The 27,526-nt window shown below is 45.5% G+C and overlaps 1 protein-coding gene across 1 annotated transcript in view; it reads left to right on the top strand.

Moving 5' to 3' along the window:
- LOC144756938 (olfactory receptor 5V1-like) overlaps positions 1-26,895 on the top strand; it is a 65,480-nt gene extending 38,585 nt beyond the window's left edge. Inside the window, exons 3-6 of the mRNA XM_078646346.1 lie at positions 7,573-7,635; positions 7,906-8,011; positions 19,274-19,338; positions 26,740-26,895. Coding sequence (XP_078502472.1) covers positions 7,573-7,635; positions 7,906-8,011; positions 19,274-19,338; positions 26,740-26,895 — 390 coding nt within the window. The remainder of the gene's footprint in view (positions 1-7,572; positions 7,636-7,905; positions 8,012-19,273; positions 19,339-26,739) is intronic.
- The last annotated feature ends 631 nt before the right edge of the window (positions 26,896-27,526 follow it).

Below are 27,526 nucleotides of genomic sequence, written 5' to 3'. Positions count from 1 at the left end.
CAATTTTTAAAAAGAAGCTTTAGTTTTTTAAAAGTCTGTCATTTTTAATCTCCATGGTACGCTCCCCCGTACGCTCCCCGGTGCGCGTACCGGGCGCTCACCCCCGCGAAAATCGATTTTTTTTTAAATTTTTTTTTTCACCCGCGGGAGCCTTTTATGGCCCCCACATGAAACCTAGGGGGTCAGGGGGTGTGTACCCTGCCCCCTCTTGCTCATTTCCCCCTTTGATTTTTGCCACCTCTTGTGTCTCAATCCTACCGAGACACAAGATGGCGGCCGCTGCGGACTGTTTCGAATGTTTATAGACACCCGAGAACCAATCAGCTTGCCGTGCGCAAGTCGCGTGGCGCGCCTGGAGCGCTCCCCGGTACGCGTACCTGGGAGCGCTCCAGGCGCGGCTCTAGATATATATCTTTTTTTAAACGTTAATTTCTCAAAATCCACTGGAGCACATATATTGAGACCTACAAAAGGCACATCGGGCTACCAGTCCCTACAATTTTGCCAAGTTTCGTGCAAATCCATTCAGCCGTTCGGGCTAAAAGTGAGGCCAACCGCCCTATGGAAAACTCAATGTTAAAAACACGTTTTGGGACCCCCCTTTTTTCTCGGCCCCCACTGGACGAACCCCCCCCAAATTTTCAAGGGCTGCTCAGAAACAAAATGTGCCATTTTCCTGAAAATTTCAGCCAATTCCGTCCACAAACGCCAAAGTTATTAGACATAGAATTTTCAAAAAACCCATAGAGAAAAAATCCTAACTATATATACCTACTGGCGACCGCCAGTAGGTAATATATATACAAATCTAAAGTTCTACAAGCCGAGAATTAATCGCCCAATCCCCTGTTAGATAAAAAACGTTTGCGCCCCTTCTCTCTCCCGCCAAGGGAACAATTAACAAACCATGTGTACTTTTGGCATGGGCAATACAGTCCCATAACTTTTACACGTGCAATTTAGTAATTTCCTGCAGATAAACCACATTGAAAATAGGAACTTTGATATAGCAACTACATATAGAGGGTTGGAATCAGTTCTAAGAATCCTGAAAAAAATAAGATGATTCCTAATTTCTAAATTCCTAAGTTCCAGACAGAATACTGAATTCAGCAAGGGGTCATTGGTGTAGATCCTACAAAGTTTCTTTATAGAATCCAACAGCTGAAAATAGGAAAAATTGAAAATGAGTTGAAAAACACAGCCATGTGTGGCAACGTTTTCACCTGTAACTTCTTCTAAGTATGACAGATTTTTTAAAGCAACATACCGGTACATCCGCTGAACCTTTTTGGTTGTGGGGATATATAGGACTTGTAGGTTCACCAAGAGCCCAACAAACCCAAAGCCAATACCTGAGCAGCGTCTTGCAATGTTTTTTGATCATGTACAGGGTATGTAGAAATTCATTGAAGAAAATATAATCAGTGAAAAATCGGTATGAAAGACTCCTATGTATTTCCGAAATGTAAACAAATGATAGAAGCTTTATACAGTAGCTATTTGCACATCTCTGAAATTGTGGGTACACTTAGTAGCATGAGAATTATAGGACATTTTTCAAAGTGACTTCTTTTTTACACATTGTCCTACATTTGGATTGCAGAAATGCATCAAAGGTCAACAGGTAATAACAGTTGCTCTGCAATTCTGTGGTTCCCTAAGTCTCCCGATAAAAACGGTTCCTCACTTGTTTGGTTATGGCTAATGCCTTTGATAGGAAACGGCCCAAAACCTCAACGTGGACAGACCACCTTTTTGCACTGAAAACGGACCCTATTTTGCAAAGTGCCTTGCTGTAGATTCTGAACCCCAGCTCTGCCGACATCTAGGGAAACCTAGCAAACCTATACATTTTTTAAAATTAGACTTCCAGGGAAATCCGGGATGGGGTTACTTGTCTGGCTATTATCTTAATTGTGCAAATATTTGTCTGTTAAATTGTTTTTTGCATTGTGTGTTCTTGGGTGTATATTGTGGGAAGTACATTAGCTGTAATGAATTAATAATTAATATTTAATTAATTATAATTAGTTTGTTGACACATGTGTATATTAATAGTGTAACTATTTGTTTTTAAAGTTACATTGTATGTGCAAGTTATGAGTTTTGCTAGGTTATCCAGTGGGAAGTTATTAAGTTATAATTATGTAATTTTATTTGGTACTAAATAAAAAAATACATATTTATATGAAAGTTATTTCTGTATTTTATTCATAAAAAACATGTGTGGTTATTTGTGATATGTATTTAACATTGTAGTATGGTTTTCTTATTAAATTTTTAATATTAAATACATTTGTCGTATTTCACAACATATTTATGTTTTTCATTATTTACTTTGTCTTATAAATAATTTTTGGTTTGTTCAAGATATTTTGTTTCTTTTTAATGCTGCATGGACTGGCATGGGTATAGTTCATTTTACCCCTCCATTATCCAACACGTTCCCTACAGTTGAATTGACTAGAGTAGAATAGTACATTTTACCCCTCCGCAAACCTACACTTTCCTTACTATTGTACTGATTGGTCTGGTAATAGTACATTTTTCCCCTCTACCATCCAATACTTTCAATACTGTTGCACTTACGGGAGTAGGAATATGTCAGAAACCCAATGAGGTACTCAAGTTTTTCTCCTGATAACCCCCAGGAGCAGAATGTAGACTTTTTCCAAATTCCCTCAAACCCCTGAGCTACTGACGTTCATGTGAACCCAACCGGGGGAAAGGAGAAGGGGACAGAGAAGAGACTGCCTCGCTTTTTTTCTCCGTTCACCTTCTTGTCTTTCTTCAACCCTCTTCTGGGTATCTCTCTTTTCTGGTATCCTTTTGGCGTGAACTGTAAATTAACAACAAGATACCATTACATTTCTTTCTACACTCTACTAAACATATTTTCCCTTACAATAGGTTCTCTTCTTATTCCTTTTCAAAGGATGTATTTCCAATATTTACTTACGTCTTAACTTTGCTTTAATTCGTAGTACACAAAGTCAATTACCTTGCATTTGCAATTGTACTCATTTTAATTAGTTTCTTAACATTTTGTTTTCCAGTTAGCATACTCCGGAAACACGAACCATCCGAAAACCAAAGGAATATCAGGTAAGAATCTTTTCTCCGTTCAGCTCTTTATCTTTTTCTCCTTCAGTTTTCAAAAGTAATTCTGTGACGCAATATTCTAACTAACTGACCACCACAACGAACATGAACAATACCCTATTCTAGAAACAATGCATGCTTGAGACATATCTACTCTACCACCTGACTAGCTGAGTGCTTGCGTGGGAGATGCACACTTTGACATGAATGTTGGTAAATTGCGCGGCTCCAAACTCTGTCAATGCACTTCACAGCCGAGTCTGTCCTGACGCCGTCAACCAGCCATGAGAGACTAGACCTGAAACCCTGACTGCGTTTTCCCTCTTCTTGCGGGTTTTTCCGTATGTTGTGTACCCGGTTGCAATAACTCTGAGACTCTTCCTTCGTGAGTGACCATCTTATAGTCCTTGCTCTTTCTCCCCTGGTCTTGTAACATCTGTTCTTACTCGATCAAATCTGGGAGTGGTTGGTCAAAATTCTCTTCTTATCTCGCCCCTTCTCTCCGATTGTCTATAACCATTTTCTAAGACTAGGTCTATTAAAGCCGACACCTCCATGGGGCGGTTAGGGATTTGGGCCCGAGCTTCTTTCAGATCATTCTTCAGCCCGCAGTAGAACAGCGTGGCTCTCTTGCATTCTGCACTGTATGAATGACACGGTGCACACCGGTTTTTCACATTCTTTTCTGTTTATTCCTCCATATTCACTTCTCTTCGCGTGGACAGCCCATAGCCACGCTGTTACTTATAATGCTCTGAATTGGGGGGCATACCGCCCCGCACCGGACGCACAGCTCTGTTTTACTTTGCATTCCACAGATGCCAATCGACACATTCTTTTTCTCCCAAGTTCTTTTATTTTATCAAAATAATCAGAAGTTAATCATTTCTTCCAGGTCTTTGCGCAAATCACAAGAGAGGCACTTACGTCTTCACCAAATTCTAAAAGGTACAGCAATGCTTATTCAAGCTTTATCCTGCACCCCGAGGGTGTGCGTAAATTTGATCCACACAATTTCATTTACCCAATGCATTTCGGGTCATTCTTCAACCCTTCGTCAGGGGTTTGATTATCTAAAATGCAAAACACATCTTCCCCAGAATCAACGTTTTCCCGCTATAAGCATAACACACGCTACTCCTATGTATGAATACCAGTACTTGCAAAGCTATTTTTCCCTTTCGTGTCTCTCCTCAAGTGCTGCCTTCGTAATTATTGTGTGTCCCAGGCCTTAATGACGTGAACCTCATATCCCCTGATCCCTCTGGGCGATACCCCCCTCTATGTTTCCTCTACTACCACATTGCTCAAATATTCATATAATTTCAAAGATAGAAACTAGTTCGCTATTTGTATTTTCATCATACCTTTCACAATGTTAGCGCCGTCATCTTTCCTGTTCCTCTAGCCTCCAACCCAGTCTTACCAACTGTTGGAATGTACTACATCAAGCTTCTTATGCTCCACCCCTCCCTTCTCCCGCACCTGTTGTCAATCGAACATTCACTAATCACGTCACCCTCCATTCTCTCTCTCCCTCCCACCTCAGTAACTGCCTACCAGGTCCACAATACCCTACTCCTTCGATCTAAAGCACCAATTGCCCTTCTTGTTAATTACACTATCAATTCTACACTTATCTCCTACCTCAGTACCCGCCATATTGCCCCGCCCACCCTCAGATGTCACATCTAACGTTGATTTATTGTCCCTCGATATTCCGGACATTATGCCCCACCGTGAATTTATACATTATTCAGCTCCAATGTGTACTGAAAGATTATTGTTTGGGAACTAAAACATCAATCATTCTCCAGGTAGGTTGCATACGATCCTAATCTTATGAAACATGATGTGAACAAATGTTATTCAATTGTCTCTCTTGTGACGTTTTTAATTTCTTCAAATCTCAAAAAGTAATCCAACGGGTTCTCCTTGTCCAATGGGCCGAAAGTCTTTAATTGCACTGTATGAATGACATGGTGCACACCAGTTTTTCACATTCTTTTCTGTTTATTCCTCCATATTCACTTCTCTTTGCTGTCTCCCCGGAAAGCATGGACAGCCCAAAGCCATGCTGTTACTTATAATGCTCTGAATTGGAGCGGCACAACGCCCCGCACAGCTCGGTTTTAATTTGCATTCCACAGATGCCAATCAACACATTAATTTTCTTCCAAGTTCTTTTATTTTATCAAACTAATCAGAAGTTAATCATTTCTTCCAGCTTTTTGCGCAAATCACAAGAGAGGCGCTTACGTCTTCACCAAATTCTAAAAGGTACAGCAATGCTTATCCAAGCTTTATCCTGCACCCCGAGGGCGTGCGTAAATTTGATCCACACTCATCAATTTCATTTACCCAATGCATTTCGGGTCATTCTTCGAACCTTCGTCAGGGGTTTGATTATCTAAAATGCGAACACATCTTTTTAAAAAATTGTCTTACCCAATCTCTTTCGTTATTTACTAACACATTGGTACCATGCACCGTCCCCAGAATCAACGTTTTCCCACTCTAAGCATAAAACATGCTACTCCTATGTATGAATACCAGTACTTGCAAAGCTATTTTTCCCTTTCGTGCCTCTCCTCAAGTGCTGTCTTCGTAATTATTGTGTGTCCCAGGCCTTAATGACGTGAACCTCATCTCCCCTGATCCCTCTGGGCGATAACCCCTCTATGTTTCCTCTACTACCACATTGCTCAAATATTCATATAATTTCAAAGATAGAAACTAGTTCACTATTTGTATTTTCATCATACCTTTCACAATGTTAGCGCCGTCATCTTTCCTGTTCCTCTAGCCTCCAACCCAGTCTAACTAACTGTTGGAATGTTCTACATCAAGCTTCTTATGCTCCACCCCTCCCTTCTCCCGCACCTGTCGTCAATCGAACATTCACTAATCACGTCTCCCTCCATTCTCTCTCTCCCTCCCACCTCAGTAACTGCCTACCAGGTCCACAATACACTACTCCTTCGATCTAAAGCACCTTGCATTCTGGCCATTCGATTTCTACCAACACCTTATTGAATTGCACAAGGTAAGTTACCAGTTCTCGATTCCCTGGTTTTAATTCTAAGAGTTTGTTATTTGTTGCTTCTGCTACTTTCCTTCTATCAAATTTTCGTAAAAACTCTTTTTTGAACTCTTCAGAGTTGTACAAAATCTGTGCGTCCTGTGAGACTAAGGGCATGGACCATGAAGCAGCGTCTTCATTTAGGTACGAGAAGATAAAGGCAATTCCTGTGCATCAGGAAAGACGGTCGGATGGCACATGAAATGCAATGAGCATTGCGTGAGAAAAATGTCAGCCTTCTGAGGATCTCCACTTAACCTTTCTGGTGGCGCTAAGGAAATAATGGGAGCCAAGGAGTGCACTACTTCAGTGGTAGTCCCTGTACTCCGAGTAGAACTCGCACTTGAGGTGACTACACCTGACGTGGAGGGGTTAAAGTTCACACCTGAACTCTCACCCCTCATATGGGCGGTTAACTCTAAGGTTTTTTTTCATGAAACTTCTATTTCAGTTTTTAGAGCCTTATTTTCTTCTCTAAATGCCATCAATTCCCGCTGAATTACACCAAGAATCTTTCCAAGGCTTTTTAAGCCATAACCCTCTGCCATTCTGCTCGCGAGAGTGAGTCTATTTGTGGGCACTTCACTTTGTCAGAAACCCAATGAGGTACTCACAATTTTCTCCGGATAACTCCCAGGAGCAGAATGTAGACGGTTTCCAAATTCCCTAAGCAGACCTTCCAGTAAACCCCTGAGATACAGACGTTCATATGAACTCCACTGTGGGAAAGGGGAAGGGGACAGAGAAGAGAATGCTGTGGAGAAGTGTGGCTCACTGGTTAGAGGAGGCAGATCCTGAAGCAGAGGTCAGACCCGGGACCAGGGTTCAATTCCCGACGCGGCAGGGTCTTGAGCCCAAATATCCACGGACTTGATAATTCTCGTTTCGGTGCCTACTCGAATCATGGGTTCACACTCTGCAGCTCTGGGCATTAGCCTGCTTAATCTCCACTACGGCCCCCCCGCGGCGGGATGCCTGGCTTTCTCCTTGGGGGAAGCCAGGACGGGTTCCCAAGGCAAGCGCCAAGATGCCTATGGGTAATCGAGCGCTATATAAGAACGCATAATAATAATAATAATAATAATGCCTCACTTTCCCTCGGTTCACCTTACTGTCTTTCTTCAACCCTCTTCTTGGTATCTCTCTTTTCTGGTATCCTTTTCTCATGAACTGCAAATTAACAACAAGATACCATTAAACTTATTTCTACACTCGTTTGCTTCCCTTCTTATTCATTTTCAAAGGATGTGTTTCCAATATTTACTCATGTCTTAACTTTTCTTTTGACTACCTTGTGTGTGGAGGTCATTAGTACTACATAGTCAATTACCTTGCATTTGCAATTTTGTTCTTTTTAACTTGTTTCTTAACCTTTTCTTTTACAGAGAATACTTGTGGTTAGCCGACTCCGGGAAACAGGAACAAACCGAAAACCAAAGAAATCTCAGGTAAGCTTCTTTTCTCCGTTCAACTCTTTATCTTTTTCTCCTTCAGTTTTCAAAAGTATTTTTGTGACTCAATACCCTAACTAACTGACCAATGCAACAAACACAAACTCTACCCTATTCTAGATACTCTGCATGCTTGTGACATATCACCTGACTAGCTGAGCGCTTGCGCAGGAGATGCACACTCGGACAAGAATGTTGGTGAAGTCCGTGGCTCCGAACTCTGCTGATGCATTTCACAGCTGAGTCTGTCCTCGTGCTTTCAACAAGCCGCGAGAAACTGTCCCAGTAAACCTGATTGCATTTGCCCACTTCTTGGGGGCTCTTCTGTACACCCTGCAGCCGGTTGCAATAACTCTGAGCCTCCTACAGGCAGGTAAGCATTCATGGCTCAGACTACTAGGGATGATGGTTGAGCAACAAACAGTATCGTTTCTTTATGAAATAAACCCTGACATTATATTACATTTTACCCCTCAGCAAACCAACGCTTTCCTTACTGTTGCACTTCTTGGAGAAGGAATAGTACATTTTACCCCTCCGCTATCCAACATTTTCCCTACTGGTGTACTGATTGGACTGGGAATAGAGAATTTTCCCCTCTGCATTGCAATAGTTTGTTTACTGCTGTACTGGCTGGAATGGGTATAGTGAATAGTACCTAGCCACAGGCCAACGCTTACATTACTGTTGTATTTACTGTCGGGAGATTTGTAAGTTTTAGTTAGTTTTATTATTTTTGCATTGTGTTAAGTGGGAGTAGTACATGTTATATATAGTTAATATAATAATTTGTTTAATTTTGTATAAATTGTAGTCATAATAGTATATGCATTAAATATTATGGAGCCGAATATGATGGCGGTTATACAAGTGTAGAAAAGCGACCGAATAACAGGTAGTCGGTGGTCCCACCTGCCAAATTAGGATCGAACTACTGTGGAGGTGGTTGGAAACATGCCTATTAGTACTGAGGCTTGTGCTGAGGCATGGAAAAGGGCTGCAGCTCAAGCCTCAACGCAAAGAGGCATGTTTTCAAACATCCATGCACCCCACAGGGCTCCTAACTCAGCCCTAAGATATTCAAAGTTTACATGTCACCCCTGATTTCCTTGATAGCATAATTTTTCATAGCAACTATTTCTTACACAGGCGGCTCTCAGATGTTCCTAGCTCTAGGTAACGACAAGTTTGGCTCAGAAACAACCTTTAAAAATTGCTTCACCTGTATTCTACGCTGAATGGAATCTAGACAACAAAAATGCAATACAGAGAAAACTGGGATGATCTTATTCTGGAAAATAACTTATCCTCCCCACTTAGTTGCTGGCCAAATGGTCTCTTACTACCCAATACTCCGGTGGAGGGAACTATAAACTTAGGAGTTACATTTAAAGGAGCCTTGCTTTTTAGATCTCAAATCCTAGCCATGGTAAGATCTTGTTTGTTGTTGATTAAATATCTTAAATATTTCCTTGAATTTCTCCTAATCACTGCAAGGACAAATGCAGCTCATGCACTCATAACACCCAGCCTGCGCCATTGTAAATGCCTTCATTTTGGTATCGACAAGCAACTTCTTCGGAAACCCCTAGTCGTCTAAAATACGGCTGTTCATTTGGTGCTCAGGCTCCCATATAAGCGATTGGTCTCCTAGGGTTATCAGTTCCTTCAATTTGGAAGTGTGCTTGTTTAAATCTCTTACTCTGATTTGTATTCTATAAGTCTGAAATATATTGCTGATCATTTTGGACACTATTGCACCAAAAGGGCTCTTAGATCTTCTAACATCAATTGTCTTCGAACTCCAAAGCTCAGTCTCAAAAAGAAGGGATCCTTTTCTCGGATAGAAAGGCTGGAATTTGCTCCCCTGTCTGTTGAGACTTGATAGAATTTGGTGAGTGTCATAGAGCTCCAGATTGTTGTGAGGAATTATTATTGACAGCTACTCAAGAGACATTGGCTGCACAGCTACTGATCCAACGGTCTCTACCAAGACATTGAAACAATAAAAGTTCAATTACCTGTGTCCTGCTTCTTATATCATGGAGTGTTTCTGGACCACCGGCATTTCTACGGAGCTGTGGATTACTTGGCAGGTGATTTACTGCATTTCTTTACACAGTTGGTCAAGTGGAACTGTTACGACCCAGTGACCATTATGCTTTGTTAATAGTGGATTACACAACCAAGCGGTTGGTAACCAGGTTTGTTGCTAGTGTAAACACTAGAATGTTAATTTAATTCCTAAAGATTAGGAGGCATATTCTCAAGGAGCTATCGCTGAGTTAGCTGCACTTTAGCGCAGCCAAAGTCGCATAGCGCCCCATTCACAAGCTGGTGCGGGCAGACAGTACCACCACTTTTCCGGTGATAGCATCCTCAAAAAACATCCCCATGGATGACCCCGTCAACTATCAATATTGAGATGCAGAGTAGGTGTTCTCGAGCAAAAATCTGTGACAACGCCAGTCCACAACATTCTCAACGACCAGCCACATCAGCGATAAGATCCTAAAACCGGTGAAAAGGCGCGTTAGCAGCAGTAAATTAACACCTGCTCTGACCTGGTGCAAAGCCGGATGACAACCTGCAGCATAAAAGAGAGCCCAGCCCAGAGCCACACCTGAAGAGCAACAGATGCTATGGAGCTATTCATCATGCAGCTCGGAGCCCCAACAGGGCCACAACACCCACTGCCACCACCCCCAGGACCGTCCCCTGTACCCCCTGCCACGCCGGACAACCACAGTGGCAGTGCAGACAAAGACAGCGGACCTTCAGGAAATACACCAAACTCACAGACTTAACACCAGAGCATGTCATTGCCCACTACAGCCTCAAGAGGACAACCATCCTCCACATCCTGAACATCATTACCCACAGGCTGACGGTACCAACACAGCAGACAACCACCATCCCTCCGCAGACAAAGCTGCTGGCTGTGCTGCACCTGTTGGCCTCTGGGACTTTCCAACCAACAACTGCCACTGTCGGAGGAGTCTCACAGCCAGCCCTATCCAAGTTCCTCAAACCTGACCAAGATGCCATCATCAGCTTGGTACCCCAGTACCTATAATTCCCCCACACTGCGCAGGAACAGCTCGAGACCAAGCAAGGCTTCTACGCCATAGCTGCATTCCTGCAAGTGTTGGGGGCAATTGACTACACACATGTTTGTACCCCCTGCAACACTGCACACAATTACCACAACAGAAAGCACACACATTCCATCAATGTGCAGGCAATAGTGGATCACCGGGGACTCTTAACCAACGTCGTCGCCAACTACCCAGGCAGTGTGCATGATTCCTACATCTTCTGACAGTCCATTATCAACCGGCGCTTCTAGGACAGCACCTATGGAAATGCACTGCTCGTTGGTAAGTACCAAATGAACACACCAAACACCTCAACTCCACAATCATGCAACTCACAACTCTGGCAAAACACATGTTACAAACACACATACAACATGCCAAACAACATGTCCACCCACCAGACATGACAGCACAACTTACTGTGGTATCAAAGGCAAGCCATGAACATGAGCCATCAATGTCATGGCACCTCGGCTACACAATAGCAGGATGTGGGGAGAGGTGGGAACCAGGCATGTGCGAAGGAGGCAACTGACCCATGAATGAGAATGTACACAATGCCAAGTGTGGCGTGGATGTGCTGGACAGACTGCAGTATGCAAATGACTGACATATCCATGTCGACATATAATGCTGGTGGTGAGAGTGTTGTGGACACTGGAAGCAACCATTCCACCCCAACAAGTGAGGAAGATCACGGAAATATAGCCTGTTACGTCCCCCTGTAAGCGTGTGCAGAGTTGGCTGGCCCGGCATACGCCAGGCTAGCGTAGGGTGTTAGGAACCAGGCTGGCACTGGTACTGTTGGTATGGACTGTTTCATTTGTAATCACCCCAACGGTTCATTAATGAATCATGTTCTGCTGCCCCTTTAAATACTGTCTAAAATCATGTGTGTACACATTGCTTTACTTTACTCCAGTTTATATTATTGCTTGCTTTTACCAATGCTTTATTATATCTGTATTTATATGTAATTGTGCCCCCTATATGCTTCATGAGAGACCTGGACGTATTGCACTACCACAGCATTGGGAATGCTATAAGCACGCGCTCACACACGAGTTTCAGCAGCTGTCACTATCACGTTTCTGCACGTTTTCTAAACACTCGTAGCAGAGACTATAAATAGCCACGCCCACCATCACGCGGTGCTTGGCTTTTTGTCTTCGCCGCTTGAAGTGCTCCTGAGGATCAGTTTGCTGTGCTACTTCTCCAGCAACGAAGATCTTCACAACGCGCCTCTGAAACAGCTGATTGTTTTCTTTTCACGCTTCAGCAACAAGAGAAAGTCTGCTGTCAGCAGGACACCGTCCGGACAGATACTGAGCTAAGTCTTGAATCCTAAACATTGGGACTTTGTTTACTTTGAGCCCGTTGGTCTTGGTGTAGGTTAATTTGGGACCTTGAGTCTCTTTGACTGTTGAACTCTTTGGAATTCTTTGTTTTAAGCAGTCAGTTGACAACTGTGATTGTTTCATTTCCACAGTACTGAACAGAAGCCTAAGCTGATATTAGTCTTTTATTTATCGCAGCTGAGACACTATAGACAATTTCTGTGTTATTCACTCGCTGTAAGCTTGTCGCTCATGTTCTTATTACTGCTGTATTAGCACCGTGACCAAGGTGAGGGTCATTCTGAGACATAAGATTGATGTCAAGAAACTAAAGGAACACAAGGGTATAAATTATTGTTTTTATTTTTTTGACATTGTGCATATTCAGATTCCCTGAGAGAAAACTGAAGTACTAAATATTATTGAACACTTATCTGCACAGAACATAGAGGTCATTCCTGAATCACAAATTATTAGCTAAAGCTCATGAAAATATTCATGTAGGAATTGAGTTGGGTGTTAATCATTTCTTTTGACATCTAGGTGCTGCTCCTGCTCATAAGAACTCGGATGCTGGCTGGCCCAGGTGGCAGAGGGTGATGGTCTCTTCTCTTCTTGTATTCTCTCTCTTCCCATTCCCCTTTCCTTTTGGGACAACTGCCAGAGCTCCTGTAAATCAGTAGTGCTGAGAGTTGTTCCAGGTGGGTTGAGGATCAAGCATCACCCCCACAGACGCGCTCCTGGAATTCAGGTGAGTGGCTTGTCTCACAACTTGACTGATTATGCATCTAGGGTGGCATTCATTCTTTCCAATCTGGGTGGAACCACAGCTACGTGGTCTATTCCCTTTGTAGAACGAAATGATCCTAATTTACATGATTTTCGGTAGTTTAAGGAAACCATGCGTAAGCTCTTCGCCAAACACCATTTTGTCAAAGCAACTGACACTGAATTCTTGAACTTACAGTAAGAAAACCAAGATTCATTATCTTATATCTTATATCGCCCCCTTCAAACAATTTCTCGCAGAAGCAGAATGGGCAGAAGAAAAAAGGTGACTTAAAGGATATCATTACACAAAGTGTGGACCCTCCTATAGACTGTGCAGAATTTATTGAGTTGCTGGTGCAGCTGGACAATCGTCTTGGAGAGTGAAGAGGTGAAAAAGCTTCTGGGGATTTTTCATGAATGGGTTTTGTGAAGAATGATAAAAAGGAATATCCTAGTGTCTCTTCTTCTCCTGAATCCTCAGAACCAATGCAAATTGGTGGTGTCAGGGGACCTCTTTCAAAAGACGAAAAGGACCGAAGAAGACGTTTACATCTATGTCTTTACTGTGGTCGAGCAGGACATTTTGCTCGGGATGGTCTGGCCAAAACTCCTTCTCGTAAAGCAATAGGTCTTACAGATCCTCCTACGGCAGTCCTAGATAATGACACTGCATATTCAGAAAACTCCTCGGCCCGATAAGGAGTGATGCCCTCTTATCATCTACCCAGGGTGACACAGCCTCGTATCATTACCTGGCAAACACTGCAGTGGCTATGCCCCATTACCTTACTCTCATTGTTACCCTGTTTATTTCAAATCAAGTGAGGAAGGTAATATATATCCTGTTGGATTCAGAGGCCATGGAAAACTTTGTGGATATTGGTTTAGCACATACGCTTAATATACCCACCATCAAAATAGAAACTCCTGAACCTGTGGGAGCAGTGGATGGGTCAGAATTAACTTCTGGTTTGATTCTCCATCAAACTGCGCCTTTGACTATGCTGAGTGCAGATAGGCACTCTGAGGTAATTCAGTTTGATCTGATAGATACCCCTGTTTTTGGGGCCGTTTTAGGCATTCCATGGCTCCAGTTCCATAACCCAAAATCTGTTTGGGTGAAACGCACAGTTACCCTAGACTCCTCGTACTGCAGTAATTCTTGTTATGCAAATAGATAACAGCCGGTTACTCCTTTACATTGTGCTTCCACACCTGAGTCATCTTAACCTACACCCCCATTGATAAGAGTTCTGCTTTACCACCAATCTATGAGGATTTCCAGGATGTATTTTCTGAGAAGCAGGCAACTCAATTACCCACCAATAGGTCATAGGATTGCCGCATCAATTTGCTTCCGGGGGCCTCGTTACCATGTAGCAGAGTATATGCCCTGTCTGAACCTGAGACTCACTATTTAAAAGAATATCTTGACGACCTTTTGCTCAAAGGATTCATCAGACACTCTACGTCTCCCGTGAGTTCTGTTCTTTTTTTTTCCCGAAAAAGAATAAAGAGTTGCGCGCTTGCATCGATTATTGCGCCATCAATAAAATCACCGTTAGGAATAGGTATCCCCTCCCATTAATACCAGTTCTTCTTAATCAGGTGCGTAAATCCACCATACATTGGACCTACGAGGTGCATACCATTTAATAAGAGTAAAAGCCGGAGACAAATGGAATACGGCCTTTTAAACAAAATTCGGATTATTTCAGAAAACTGTGATGCCCTTTGGGTTGTGCAATGCACCTGCGGCCTTCCAATTGTTTATTAATGAAGTGCTACATGATTTCCTAGATTTATTTATTATTTATTTAGGGATTTATAGAGCGCCTGGTGACCCGAAGGCATCCCAGCGCTATAAAGTCAGAAGTCAGAAACAGGCAGAAGGGAGCAAATGGACCTATTTAGGAAAGAGAAAGGTTTTAAGTTGCCTGCGAAAGCGTAGATAGCATGATTCCAGCCGCAAGCCACGGGGAAGCGAATTCCAGCGTGCGGCTGCCCTCACTGAGAAGCGACGGCCTCCCGTGCGTACCTTCCTAAACTTGGGGACAGTTGCAAGTCGTTCATTGTCCGAGCGAAGAGATCTTGAGGCTTTGAACGGGGTGACCAGACCCGCTAAGATCGGTGGCCCTTGCCCATTCAGAAGCTTGTGGGCGATACACATAGCTTTAAAATCGATCCTCTCTCGCACAGGAAGCCAATGGAGGGCTTTGAGCGCTGGTCTAGCAGAGGCTCGGGAAGGAAGGCCCAACAGCATCCTGGCTGCCGCATTTTGTGTTCGTTGAAGTTTGCCGAGAGTGTCTTCAGGGGCCCCTAGGTAGATCACATTGCTATAGTCCAGTCGTGAGAGTACCAATCCCTGGACTAGAAGCTTCCTGGACAGAGGGGGAAGCAGAGGGAGAATCTTACGGACAGAGCGTAGAAGTCCAAAACAAGTTCCTGCTGTTTTTTTTGCCTGGGTTTTCATGGATAAGTCCTGGTCGAGCCAGACCCCCAGGCTCTTGATTTCTGTTTTGGGAGCGGGAACCTCACCCATAGTATCGGGCCAGACAGATGGTGGAATCGCTGTCCATTTTTTTCCCAGCAGCATAATGTCAGTCTTAGACCCGTTAAGTTTGAGTGAGGAATCACACATCCAAAGATGAATTTCCTGAAGGCAGTGTAGCAAATTGTCTGAGCATTGGTCAAGATGTGAGAGAGAGACGACCAATTGCGTGTCGTCCGCATAACTCACAATCTTGATACCAGAGGGGGCAACCACATCTTCCAAAGGGGCCATGTAAGCATTAAAAAGAGTAGGACTAAGTGAGGAGCCCTAGGGCACCCCACTTAGAAGAGGAAGATGGTCAGAACAAGAGTTGCCATCCCAGACCTGGAACGTACGGCCCGACAAGAATGACTCTAATCAGGCTAGGGCAGTGCCCCCGAGCCCCGCCCTGGCCAGCCGATGGATCAAGACACGGTGATTCACCGTGTCAAAGGCTGCACTAAGGTCCAGGAGGATCATTACCACTGATCCCCCTGAATCCAAAATGCACCTAGCTTCCTCGATAACAGCGAGGAGGGCAGTGTCCGTGCCCTGGCCAGGGCGAAACCCTGTTTGGGAGCAACGCAGGAGTTTATTAGATTCCAGGAACTGGGACAACTGGACATTAACCAGTTTTTCGGCGATTTTGCTAATGCCAGGTAGGAGCGAGATTGGCCTATAATTAGCCAGATCAGCCGGATCCAGCTGGGGTTTCTTTAGTAGGGCTTTAACTACCGCCCCCTTCCAACTGGGCGGGATGGAGCCTTGTAACAGTGAGGAATTAATCAGCTCCAGAACAGAAGGAACAATCACGGGAGCAACTTGTTTCAAAAACCTCATGGGAGCGGGGTCACAAGGAGAGCCACTTTTCATTTTAGCCAGGGTCTTATCAAGTTCATCCAATGATACGGCCCTAAAGGCATTAAGCTGTGGTCGAGGAGACTCCGCTGAGCAAGTTTCAGGAACCACGCTATCCCAGCAAAGTAGCTGAGATGGCTGAGGAAGTGCGGTCAAAATATTGGAAATTTTAGAGTCAAAGAACTTCGCGAGTTCCATACTCCTGTCCGATGTAGCCAGAGCCGATATAGGGGGCTGCGGAATCTTTAAGAGTTCTTTAACTATGAGATAGGTCTCTCTCGAGGAGTTTGTGGCATTTTTGATCCTATTATCATAGTGAGAGGCCTTGGCTACTTTCAAGGCTAGTTTGTAGGCTCTAACAGCCGTCCGGAAGGAGTCTTTTTTTGTGTGGAGCCAGTCCTTTCTTCACAGACGTTCCAATTTTTTGCAGTCCTTTCGGAGAGCTCTCAGTTCCGAATTGAACCAAGGGGCGGAGCCTATTTTCCCACTCTTATTTTCTCTGGTTTTTATGGGTAGGATGGAGTCAAGTGAACCGGTAATCCAGTTCCTAAAGTTGCTGTCAGCCAAAGCAAGGTCCGCAGTAGGAGCAGGAGTCGTAAGTTCCAATGCTCTAGACCAATCCTCAATCGAGAGTCTAGACCAGGCCCTATCCTGGGTATAAATGACGGACTTATAAGGTTTCCTAAAATCCCCTGGCCAGGAAAGAGAAACTAAAAAATGGTCTGTCCAGGGGAGGGGACAAGGGGGTTTTGCCTGGATAGAACAGACATTCGTAAAAACAGGATCCAACAAATGGCCCTGATTGTGGGTGGGCCCATTATTAATCAATTGAAGTCCACAAGCAGCCAAATCCAACCTCAAATCAGCGGCCCCCGTGTCAAGGGGATCATCAAAATGAATGTTGAGGTCACCAAGAACAGTGTAATTGGATGCAGAAGGGGCCAGAGCTGAGATGGATTCTAACAACGAGCTGGCAAAAGGACCAAAATGGCCCGGGGGGGCGGTACACCAAAAGGCCTATAGGAGAGGTGGTAGGGGCCAATTGAATTGAAAAATGGCAACTCTCTGAGTCCGTAATTTGTGCATCGCTAATTCTGCACATGAAATGGTCTCTGTGCAGAATAGCCAGCCCGCCCCCTCTACCCAAGGGGCGTAGTTGAGACTGAATAAGAAAACCCGGAGGGAGAGCCATGGCGATATCCGAATCTGAGTGTGTCGTAAGCCATGTTTCTGTGAGAAACAGGATATCTAGCTCATGGTCAAGAAGAAGGTGATTAATTAACAGGGCATGTTTGGGAAGCGACCTACAATTTAATGAAGCTAGTTTCAAGCCTGGGCATGAAACCGGTGCCTGGGTCAGTTTTAAGGAATAAGGGCAACAGAGCGTACAATTTTCAAAATGTTCATCTGACTCTGAAACGTAGTTACACTCTGAATTTTTCGCAGGTCTGAGACTGAGTAGGTCTTTTCGAGAGTAACTCACCCTGTCGGTAATGCAAACCGGCATAGAGTCCAGCCCTACGCCCATCCGGCCGCGGACGGGCGCAGATGGGCTGGACTCTGGCGTGACTCCGGCGCGAATCCGGCGCACCCGCTGAACGCGTCCGCTGCGCGTAGACATGGGTGGACGTTTATGTAGGGGCGACTAGAACGCTCGCCGTAATGATGACCCACCTAATATGGCCGCCAAAACCGGATCGAGCCCGGGACCCGGTGAGCCTCAGTCCTAAAATCGACTAAGGCACCACCCAAGTGGGGACCGTAAGAATGTTGCCTTAATAGTGTGCAAATGAGCAGTGAGGGTAGGAGCGATCTGGTTTAAAAATAATAGCGTCACGCTAAGATCCGTGAAACGCTATATGCAAGGAGGGGAGCGGACACAAGGGAAATAAAGGTAATTGCAATATTTTCAAAGTTTTTTAAAAGAGTAGAATTCTAAAAAAGCAACCGCTCGACTAGCAGCCTCTCAGGTAATGGGACTAACTGTTTGTTGTCTGTTACATCAATGACATTCTCATGTACTCATCCTCCACAGAAGAACACATTGGTCATGTCAGGGCAGTGTTGCAACGAATGCGAGAACACAATCTTTTTGACAAAATTGATAAGTGCATTTTCCATTCTACTAACATCGAGTTCTTGGGCTATGTGATTACTCCCGAAGGCATTGGTATGGATCATTCAATTGTGCAGGCCGTTTTACGATGGGAAACGCCAAGATCCCTAAATGATATTCAACTGTCCCTGGGCTTCGCCAACTTTTATCGGCGCTTTATTCCTAACTCCTCATCCATTTTTCCTCCCATTACCCATCTTTTAAAGAAAGCAGTCTCATTTTATTGGTCGCCAGAAGCAGAACAAGCATTTCATCTATTAAAACAATCCTTCTCAGAAGCACCCATATTGCGTCATCCAGATCCTTGCACAAAAAAGTACAGCCAAATTTCAATCTGAAGAGTTTTTTTCATTCAAATCATTATTTTCCAGAAGGTTTTATGCTGCTTGAGATATATTCTTCTCCCAAATGCAATTTCTGCATGTTCGGCATTGCAAACTTCACCAAGCTTCCACTGGATGTCCAATCGCTTGTCCGAATGACGTGTTCGCGATCGCACACTCTCGCTGGACATCGCAGCCGGCTACCAAAATCTTGTGGCGCTTGTGAATGGATAGTAAATCTCGTCGGTGAACGCAGGGATCCCTGTAAGTCGCTACCGCAATACCACATTTTGAAAGCACGAACAAGAAAAAACTCTGCAACGCTGCGGAGCCCAGAGTTTTTGGTAACTCCACGTTCAATAGAAAATCCGCAAATTCCGCGAGCGGAGTGGATTTTAACACCCAGGGTTATCCACAACATCATTTTGTTGGTGCCCATGATGGCACACATATTGCATTATGGCCACCACATGACAAGAAACAAGTCCAAAGGATTCCACACTTTTCATTCTATCGCTGTGTACGTTGTCTTGGCACAGGATTTGTACATCCAAAGTCTGCAACAAACATACCCAAGAACCCTTTTATGTTCTTTACAGGAACAACAACAAATGATTCTCTGGCATTTCTGGATTTGAACATCAAGGAGGAGAATGGTGGTCTAGTAAGTAGTGTGTTCCATAAACCAACAGACAGGAGCAACCTACTCTCATTTAATAGTTTCCACCCTCGCTCCTTTAGGGAGAACCTCCCTTGTGGACAGTTCTTACATTTACGCAGGAATTGTTCAGAACTAACGTATAACACAGAGGCAAAACTATTGAGCAAAAAGTTCCGTGATTGTGAAGACCCTAAATGACTAACCAAGAGAGCTCAAAAATGCAGTAAAAATAACAACAGGGAGGCTCTGCTTGAGACACATCAAAGAGAACAGGAGGGCAGAAGTATATGTGTTACATATATAACAAAACATCTAATCAAATGAAACAAGATCATACAAAAGAACTGGTGCATACTAAATTTTAATGGACTGAATCAGCCACCTCCTTTATTCTCTTTAAAAAAAAGTTGGAGTATCAAATATATGGTGGTCCATAGTAGACTAATGACCTCTAGACCTTTGGAGATAAGGAAAAAGAACAACTGGAACTTACCCCCTGTGATGCGTGTGGCTATTGCAGAGATTGCCCATATACACTGAATGGAAAACGTGTAGATATTGGCCTAGGTTAGGGGGCCCCAAAATCATCACGTCTCTCACTGCTTGCTATTTTTCAGTTTCACTTTTGTAAGATGACTATATGCAATTGAGCATGTAGAGATAACATTATTTATTGTTTAACTAAAGGCACTGTTCGCTATATTTTCATTTTCATGGGATGGCTCTATGTATTTTAGCATGCAAAGATAATTATTTCTTTTTTTTTACTAAAGGTCTAAGAGAATTCTGTTTAAAACTTTTATTAATACACAACAATGGAGTTCATGCAAAACCTCTGAAATAAGCTACTGCACCCACATTCCATTGATACAACAATTTTACATTAACATGCTACAAAGCATGTAACCAATTCACAAAAGTGAGCTTTAAAAAATAACAGTCAATGAGAGTGGTGATGATTTTGGGGTTCCCCTAACCGTCTTGAACACAAAGAGCATATCCTGCTCAATGATTATGGTAGTCCAATCCTCCTAGGACCACTCCAAGCAAAGTTATGGGCAAGAATACAATGCCAACCAAAGGCCCAGCAAAGCATTATGGGATGAGATTCTAGAGTTTAGTGAGTATTATAGTATTAGTTCTCAGCTGAGTCCGAGAGCCTGCCCCTTGAGGAATGTCTTGGTATTGGATATTATAACATTCACTGCACCCTAGAATATTGTCCCATAATGCTTTGCAGGGCTTTTGGTTGGGATTGTATTTTTTGCCCATAACTGTGCTTGGCGTGGTCCCAGGAGGATGGGACCACCACCAATCGTTCAGCATGATACGCTCTTTGCGTTCAAGGCATCTGCTTGGTTCTCCCCCTAGGTTAGTGAGGAAATCAAAATCATCACCTCTCTCACTGCTTGCTGAATTTCCATTTTCACTTTTGTGAGATGATTATATGCATTTTAGCATGTAATAACAGAGTTACTTGTTTTACCAAGGGTATGTGAGGTTTCTGATTCATTAGTTGTGGTCAGATCGAATGGAGTTGCGAAGCGGAATTCACGGAGTTTTGATCAATTCTGCACATTTGTGTAGTGGTACTCCGACAACTACGCTCATCCTTAGTTTTGACACAGAGGAGAGGAAAGTAATCACTTTTCAGTGCCATTAATACCCACAAAATAGCAGGGGTTCCGGGGTGGTACCTCCTAATTTCAAACTTACCAGAAAGCGACCAAATGCATTAAGAACTAGAAGGATGTCACAAGTTAGAAAACTGTGCTTCGTGCACACTTTTGATTAAGGACTCAATCTTGTGAACAATAGAGTCAAGAACAGAGAATGGTGTACTAAAGAGATACAGTTTGCCCTGTGTTTTTTCACGTAGAATGCGACAACAAGACAGAGTTCCCACGACGATCCCGGGTTCAGAGAATTACTGGTAAACTTGGGTAAGATATACTACATAATTCACTCTACTTTTTCTCTTCCCCTTTTTATTATGCAAAATGGGTTGAAGAGGGAAAAGAGTCCTCTTCAAAAGGGACCTCGGAATTTTAGTGTCTACAAAATTTCACAGGTGTCTGAGTACTTGTAATAGCATGATTATGCTTTAAATTTTTATGGATGAGAAACAGAGCACAACATAGAGGTGTTTCGGGAAATTGAAACAGTATAATGATGGTTTTTCGAAGGGAGCGAACAGGACTTTGCATGTTTTGTCTCCCTTACAGAAAAAGAATGTCCTACTTGAAAAGTAGAAGGCGCATCATATATACAAATGTTTTCTTTTAACTTTAACTCTCTGTTTTGTGGGCCTCGTGAGAACTCCTTCTTTTTATCTCCCCTTCTTTCTTCTGGGGAAAACCCTGTCCGACTTTCGGGCCATCTCCCCCAGGGCCCTTGTGAGACACCCGGGTGCTAACCCAAGTATCCGCATCTTCCGCAAGCTCACGGGGATCAGTCAGCTTGCGGTCTACCAGATGTTGGCGCAGCTCCGGAAAAGATTTATCCAAGAAGTGCTCTCTTACAAATAAGTTGTACAAGCCCTCATAACCATGCACCTTGCTGGCACACACCCAACCATCCAGAGCCTTACGGGCATAATCAAAAAAGTCTACCCAATTCTGTGTAGACAGCTTTTGGCTGCCACTGAACTTCTGGCGATACCTTTCGGGTTGAGGCCAAACTTTTTAAGTAGCGCCTCCTTCATGGGGGGATATCTGAACTGGTCCGCCTTCTCTAGGTACAGAAGGGTGTCCCCGACATTGGGGGGTATGTATCGATACAGGCCACCTCCCCAGTAGTTCTCAGGCACCCCATGGGCTGTCAAGGCCACTTCATACGCCTCCAACCACTTGGCAATGTCATCCCCCAGAGTGTAACTCGCTATCACCTCTTTGGGTAACCAAAACTTAGGCTCATGTTGAGCCCCTGGTACGCTGCCACCATTAGGACTTCCTGGCGCACTTAATTGCAATGCTCGCAACTCCAACTCCTTAAGCTGAAGCTCATGCGCCAACTTCCTCTCCTCCATCGCTAATCTCTTATCTTCCATTGCGAACTTTTTATCTTCCCTTTCTCTCTCCCTCTCGTGCTCTAGATTGGCAAGCTCCCATTTCAATTGCCTCTCCTCCCTCCTCTCCTCATACCCCTGCGACGACGTACTCCTTCTAGACCCACTACTGCCTGTCCTGGAACGTCTTCCTGGCAACACATTTTCAGTAACATCAATATTGAGTAGGTCTAGTTCTCCTGAAGCACCCGCCTCCTCATGTGTGACCTGCCCCTCCTGTTCCCCTTCCCCGCTCCCCTCTGGGTGGGCCCTTACCCATGCCCTTAAAGCGGTACAGAGCTCCTCCTTCGCGTCTCTCCGCCCAACCGGCACCCCCATCCCCTGACAAAATTCCCTTAGCTGCACCACTGTATACTCTTCCAGGTCGGCTAGCTGGAACTCCATTTTGACAGGTGGGGACCCAGATAAATCAAGGGAAAGATACTAGGACGTAGGTAACAGGATTAGGTCAAAACAGGACTCTACACACTCAGGTTAGACAGTGGGGGGTTGATTGCTTAGGTTTCCATGCACAATAGGTGTCTAGTCTAATTGCGGCGCACTCTGTCTCGCTGGAGGGTGCTGTATAGTCACAGGTCCTGATCCCACCACTCGCCACCAAATGTAGGAACTGGGGTCACCAGTTCCCTGAGGGGTAGCCTGGCACGAGCAGGTAGGCACCCGAAAGCTTAGGTGTAAAGTGACCACACAGCACACACATCCACCGAGGCAGGTAACGCACACAATGATTGAGACCACACCAGTAGGTTTGATTCAAATCAATATACTTTTATGTAGATTAGAATTCAAGGTAATCAATTGATCAGTGTAGCATTTACTCAATAACACATTTCAATGTATGCGCAATCAGCATATTATTAAACTTAAGCATAACATTTCATGAGGTTGGAGTAAATGATTCAAAAGTCGTAAGAATCAACACTTCCTCAGACCAGGGTACACATCTCCTCAATCAAGAAGAATATTTCATCAGGAATAACCATTTCAGCAAACAGGAATAATCATATAATTATGGATCAGGCAACATCTCATTAGGCAAGAAATAATCAGCTCCTTATGTAAGGCAAACATTTAACCATTCAGGAGTAAACAGGTCATTAAGAATCAGGCCAGAATAATCTTGTCATTGAACAGGGCCTTGCAGTCGCCTGTAATGAGCTAGTCCCCAGCCAGGGGTTAACAGACAGTAAAGGGGCTAATTGGGGGCCAACGGGGCCCAACAACAGTCTTCCCCAGGGGAGGGGTAAACTCGGGCCTTCTCCGACCTTCCGCCCTCCTCCCCGGGGGTTACCGTAGACTTCGGGCCTCCTCGGCCCCTTTCGGAGGGTTCCAGTGTGCCGCAGATGGTAGGGGGGCTTGGGCACTCCTCGGGGCCCCCCCACTCGCTGGAAGCAGTGGAGGTCCCGCTCTAACGAGGGACCGTCCCCGGGCCTGCTGATGGCTCCTGGGGCCGGGGATCAATCCGTACAGGTCTAGGCAAAGGCGCGCCCGCAGCCGCCAATGGCAGTGCGGCCTGCGGGGGCGCGGTGCTGGTGGGGGCGGGGCAGAAAACGTGCCCCCGTCACGTGAGGGCAGAGGCAGGCTTCAGGCCTAACGCGGCCTAGCGTCGAGAAGCGGCGGCCCTCTCCTGGCTCAGAGGGCCGCCGAGGGGGCTATGAAGTCGGGGCAGCACAACCGGGGGAGCGTCGGGGCCGCGTCAGAGTCAGGCGGCCTCGGGCGCGCTTAAGTGCCGCGCTGCGACCTCAATCGGCAGGCTGGAGCCCGGACAGGACAGCAAGGGATGCGGCGGTGAGTGGTCCTTCTAGCGCTTCTAGGGCACAGCGCGACGACAGGCATATAGCGCCACAGGAGCACAACAGTCGGGTGGCACCACCAGGGGAGCGCCGGGGCTGCGTCAGAGTCAGGCGGCCTCGGGCGCGCTTCGGTGCAGCGCTGCGGCAGGCAGCAATGTTCAGAGTTCTCAACAGTAGCACGTGGTGACTTCGCAGCACTTCTCAGGACACAGCGCTCATGGGCCTCGGCGCTGGGGCACAAATTGGACCAACGCTCGGTAGAGCTAGCGCCTGGGGCAGATTACAGCGCTCTCAGGGGCCCCGCAGTTCTGGAAGTCTCAGGTGCTTCTCGAGGGCAGAAGAGGAGAGCGCCGGGAAAGTAGGACGGACAGCTTTGGCAGGGGAGATGAAGCAGGACAGCGCTGGGGGCACAGGTGCAGACAGTGGGCGCAGAGCTGGCACAGCCCAGTACCTGGTTGATCCCCAGTAGTCCTGTGGCAGTTAGGTTTCTTCTTGGCGCTTGATGGTTCCTGCGCCCTTGGTAGATAACAGATTCTTGGGTTGAGTTGAAGGCTGCTGACAGGATTCCTCAGCAGGTCACTGCAGGTGGTCCCTGGGTTCCCCTCCTGCCGGGCCAGATCAGGGGGCTAGTTCAGTGTGCCTCACACAGCTTGGTGGGCAGCGCCTAAACCCTTTCACCCCCAGTGGTATAGGTTTCTGACTAGGCCCTACCGCCTAAGTCTCCTGCGTAGGGTCCCCCAGGTCAGTGATGCCCCAACTGACTAAAAACTTTCCCTCCTTTCTTCATATATGCCCAGGTCAGGTGACCGCCCTCTAAGGCAGCAAAAACAGACTCCGCCCCTATTCTAGAAGGTTACAGGAGCTTCCCTAGTCTAGCTATGGACAGGCTAGGCAGGCTGGTATGGCAACAATGTTTAGGGGTTCCAGCCAGCTCCTGGCAACTAGAGTGCGACTAAAAAGACCATGCTGCAGTAGCAGGGGCCAGCGGCAGCCATGTTGGGAGGAGAGAGCACCTGCACCTTAGCATTGATAAGCAATGATAAGGTGCTCGGAGACCTAAGGCCAACAAAAAAGAAGGTGGGAAAAAATGAGACAAGGGCAAAAAAAATAGGGATAGACCACCCTAGGGCTGACAGGTCTAACAAGCCCCGTGGTAGAGAACCCCAGCCCACTGGCGGTATGATGCTGCTGAAACCGCACAGCCAGGGGCTCCATGGCTATGACAAACAATAATGGCGACAGTAGACAGCCATGTATCGTACCACGTGTGATTACAAGCAGAGCTAACCTCACACCATTTAGTCGGACGATTGATAGAGTATGTAGCAATTTTATTTGGTTGATGAATCATGGGCTAATCCCTAGCGGAGTCAGGATAGTGAAAAGGAAGGATCACTCCAGAGAATCAAAATCCTTGGTCGCATCCAAGAGAGCCACCAGGGCCTTGTAGCTGGGGGTCTAGACAGTGTAAGACAGTAAAAAAAAGTAAGCAGGTTATGGGCAGTGGACCTACCTGGTATAAATCCAAATTGATTGGGACATGCAATCAGGGGTAACAGGGGCTGTATCCGAGATGCCAGTAGATTTGTATATATATTGATGTCCGTATTCATCAACCACAATGGCCTATAGGAGTTTGAGGAGGAGCCCGCTTTCACCCCTATTATAAACCTCAACTCAGACTCACGAGCCGCTTTGCCGTTGGCTAAACGGACTCCAGCTGACAGGCAAGGGTTAATTAACCCGGACTCCTCTTCCCCAGAGAAACAACCAGATGAGGAAAAGAACCAATTGGAGGAGGTCTCGGTAAATAGAAGGGCGGATCAGTCAGCGGGTGAGGAGAGTCTGGAAGATGCCACGAGACAGTAGAAAGGCGAGCGAAGACCAGACGAGAGGAGACTGTGGAACGTAAAAACGGAGGACGTGCAGTGGTATTCACCGGGAAACGAGGAGGACTGAACCCAGGCAGGCGCCGATAACCAGGAAGAAGTGGACGACGTACCTGCAGAACCCGAGACCTGGTCAGACGTCTGGTGGACGTCTCCGGAGGACGCCTTCATGCGGCCATAACTCCAGAGAGTTACGGCTACTGCGGTACGTGGTCCAGGGAAGGGTGTGAAGGGAGAGGGGGGGTTGTGGGGCACGAGTGCACTGGGGCAATATGACCATCCTGTGTTTGCTTCTGGGGGGGCGCACCAAACCATAAACTGTTGTCCATTGAAAAAGAAGGCTTCTGTCTTAAGGGTCCATAGGACTGCTCGCACCTGTGAATGTGCCCCTGTATGTAGTTACCTTACGTTGTTTTGCTCACCTAGGAACTTGGTCGTAATAGCACACTTCTGTGCCCATTGTCTCACAACCTGAAGTAAGGGGCAAGAGTATAAATATATATATATATACACCAGGCTTTCTTTTGAGCACGCCCAATTTTGCACCACCTGGCACCCTGCACTCTCTTTTTAAATAGAGCACCCGGTCTTTTCCATTCATAACCTTGGTGACGGTACTCTTTTTCCTACCTTAAGATCCTCTTTGCGTTTCCAGACAACCAGACGTACCGCCTTTTTGTTTCTTCTCTTCCCGGGGAACGTCACCACCACTTACCTGGAGATGAAAGGAGGAAGGAAGAACTCCAACCACCGGGAAAGAGAACTCACCGAAGCTTATCTGTTTTTGTTGTTTGCCCTGTTCCTTGAATAAAACACGCCATCATTGATCCATGCATAAGGCCTCCTTGATTATTTTTCTGCCTGTCCCTCTCACATCTGGTGTCAGAAGTGGGATCGGGAAAAATGGAGGCCGCATTTCAGAGAATGGCGGAGGGACTAGAGAAATTGGAACTCATTATGGAAAAATTCCTGGCTGTTGCAGAGGAAGACAGGGAAAAACTGCAAAAAACACTCTCAGCACAGAGCCAAGCCCAGGAAAATGTCGTTGGGAAATTAGCAGACATCCTTAGTCAACCAAGAGGACATACAGGCCTCATCTCTGTGGTCTTACAGAAATATGTAGAGGGAGAGGACCCTGATTTATTCTTTTCTAACTTTGAGCAGTTGGCTAGAGTGGCCGGGTCATCCCTGGACACATGGGGACAATACCTGGTCCGCTTCTCTAAGGGGACTTGCAAGCAGCCTACCAGGCTGTTAACCGCCAAGGTCTTACTCCATATGAGGAAGTGAAGAGGAATATACTGGAAAGACTGAGGATTGTTGAGGACACCTATCGAATAAAGCTGAGACAGATCAAGGAGGCCCCCCAAGAAACCCCCAGAGCTCTAGCTTATCGCGTCCGGGACATGACGGACACATGGTTGAATCCCCAAATGGAGAAT

This window comes from Lissotriton helveticus, chromosome 1_1 (genome assembly GCF_964261635.1).
Source record: "Lissotriton helveticus chromosome 1_1, aLisHel1.1, whole genome shotgun sequence".
NCBI lineage: Eukaryota > Metazoa > Chordata > Amphibia > Caudata > Salamandridae > Lissotriton > Lissotriton helveticus.
This window is presented reverse-complemented; position numbering and strand designations above follow the sequence as displayed.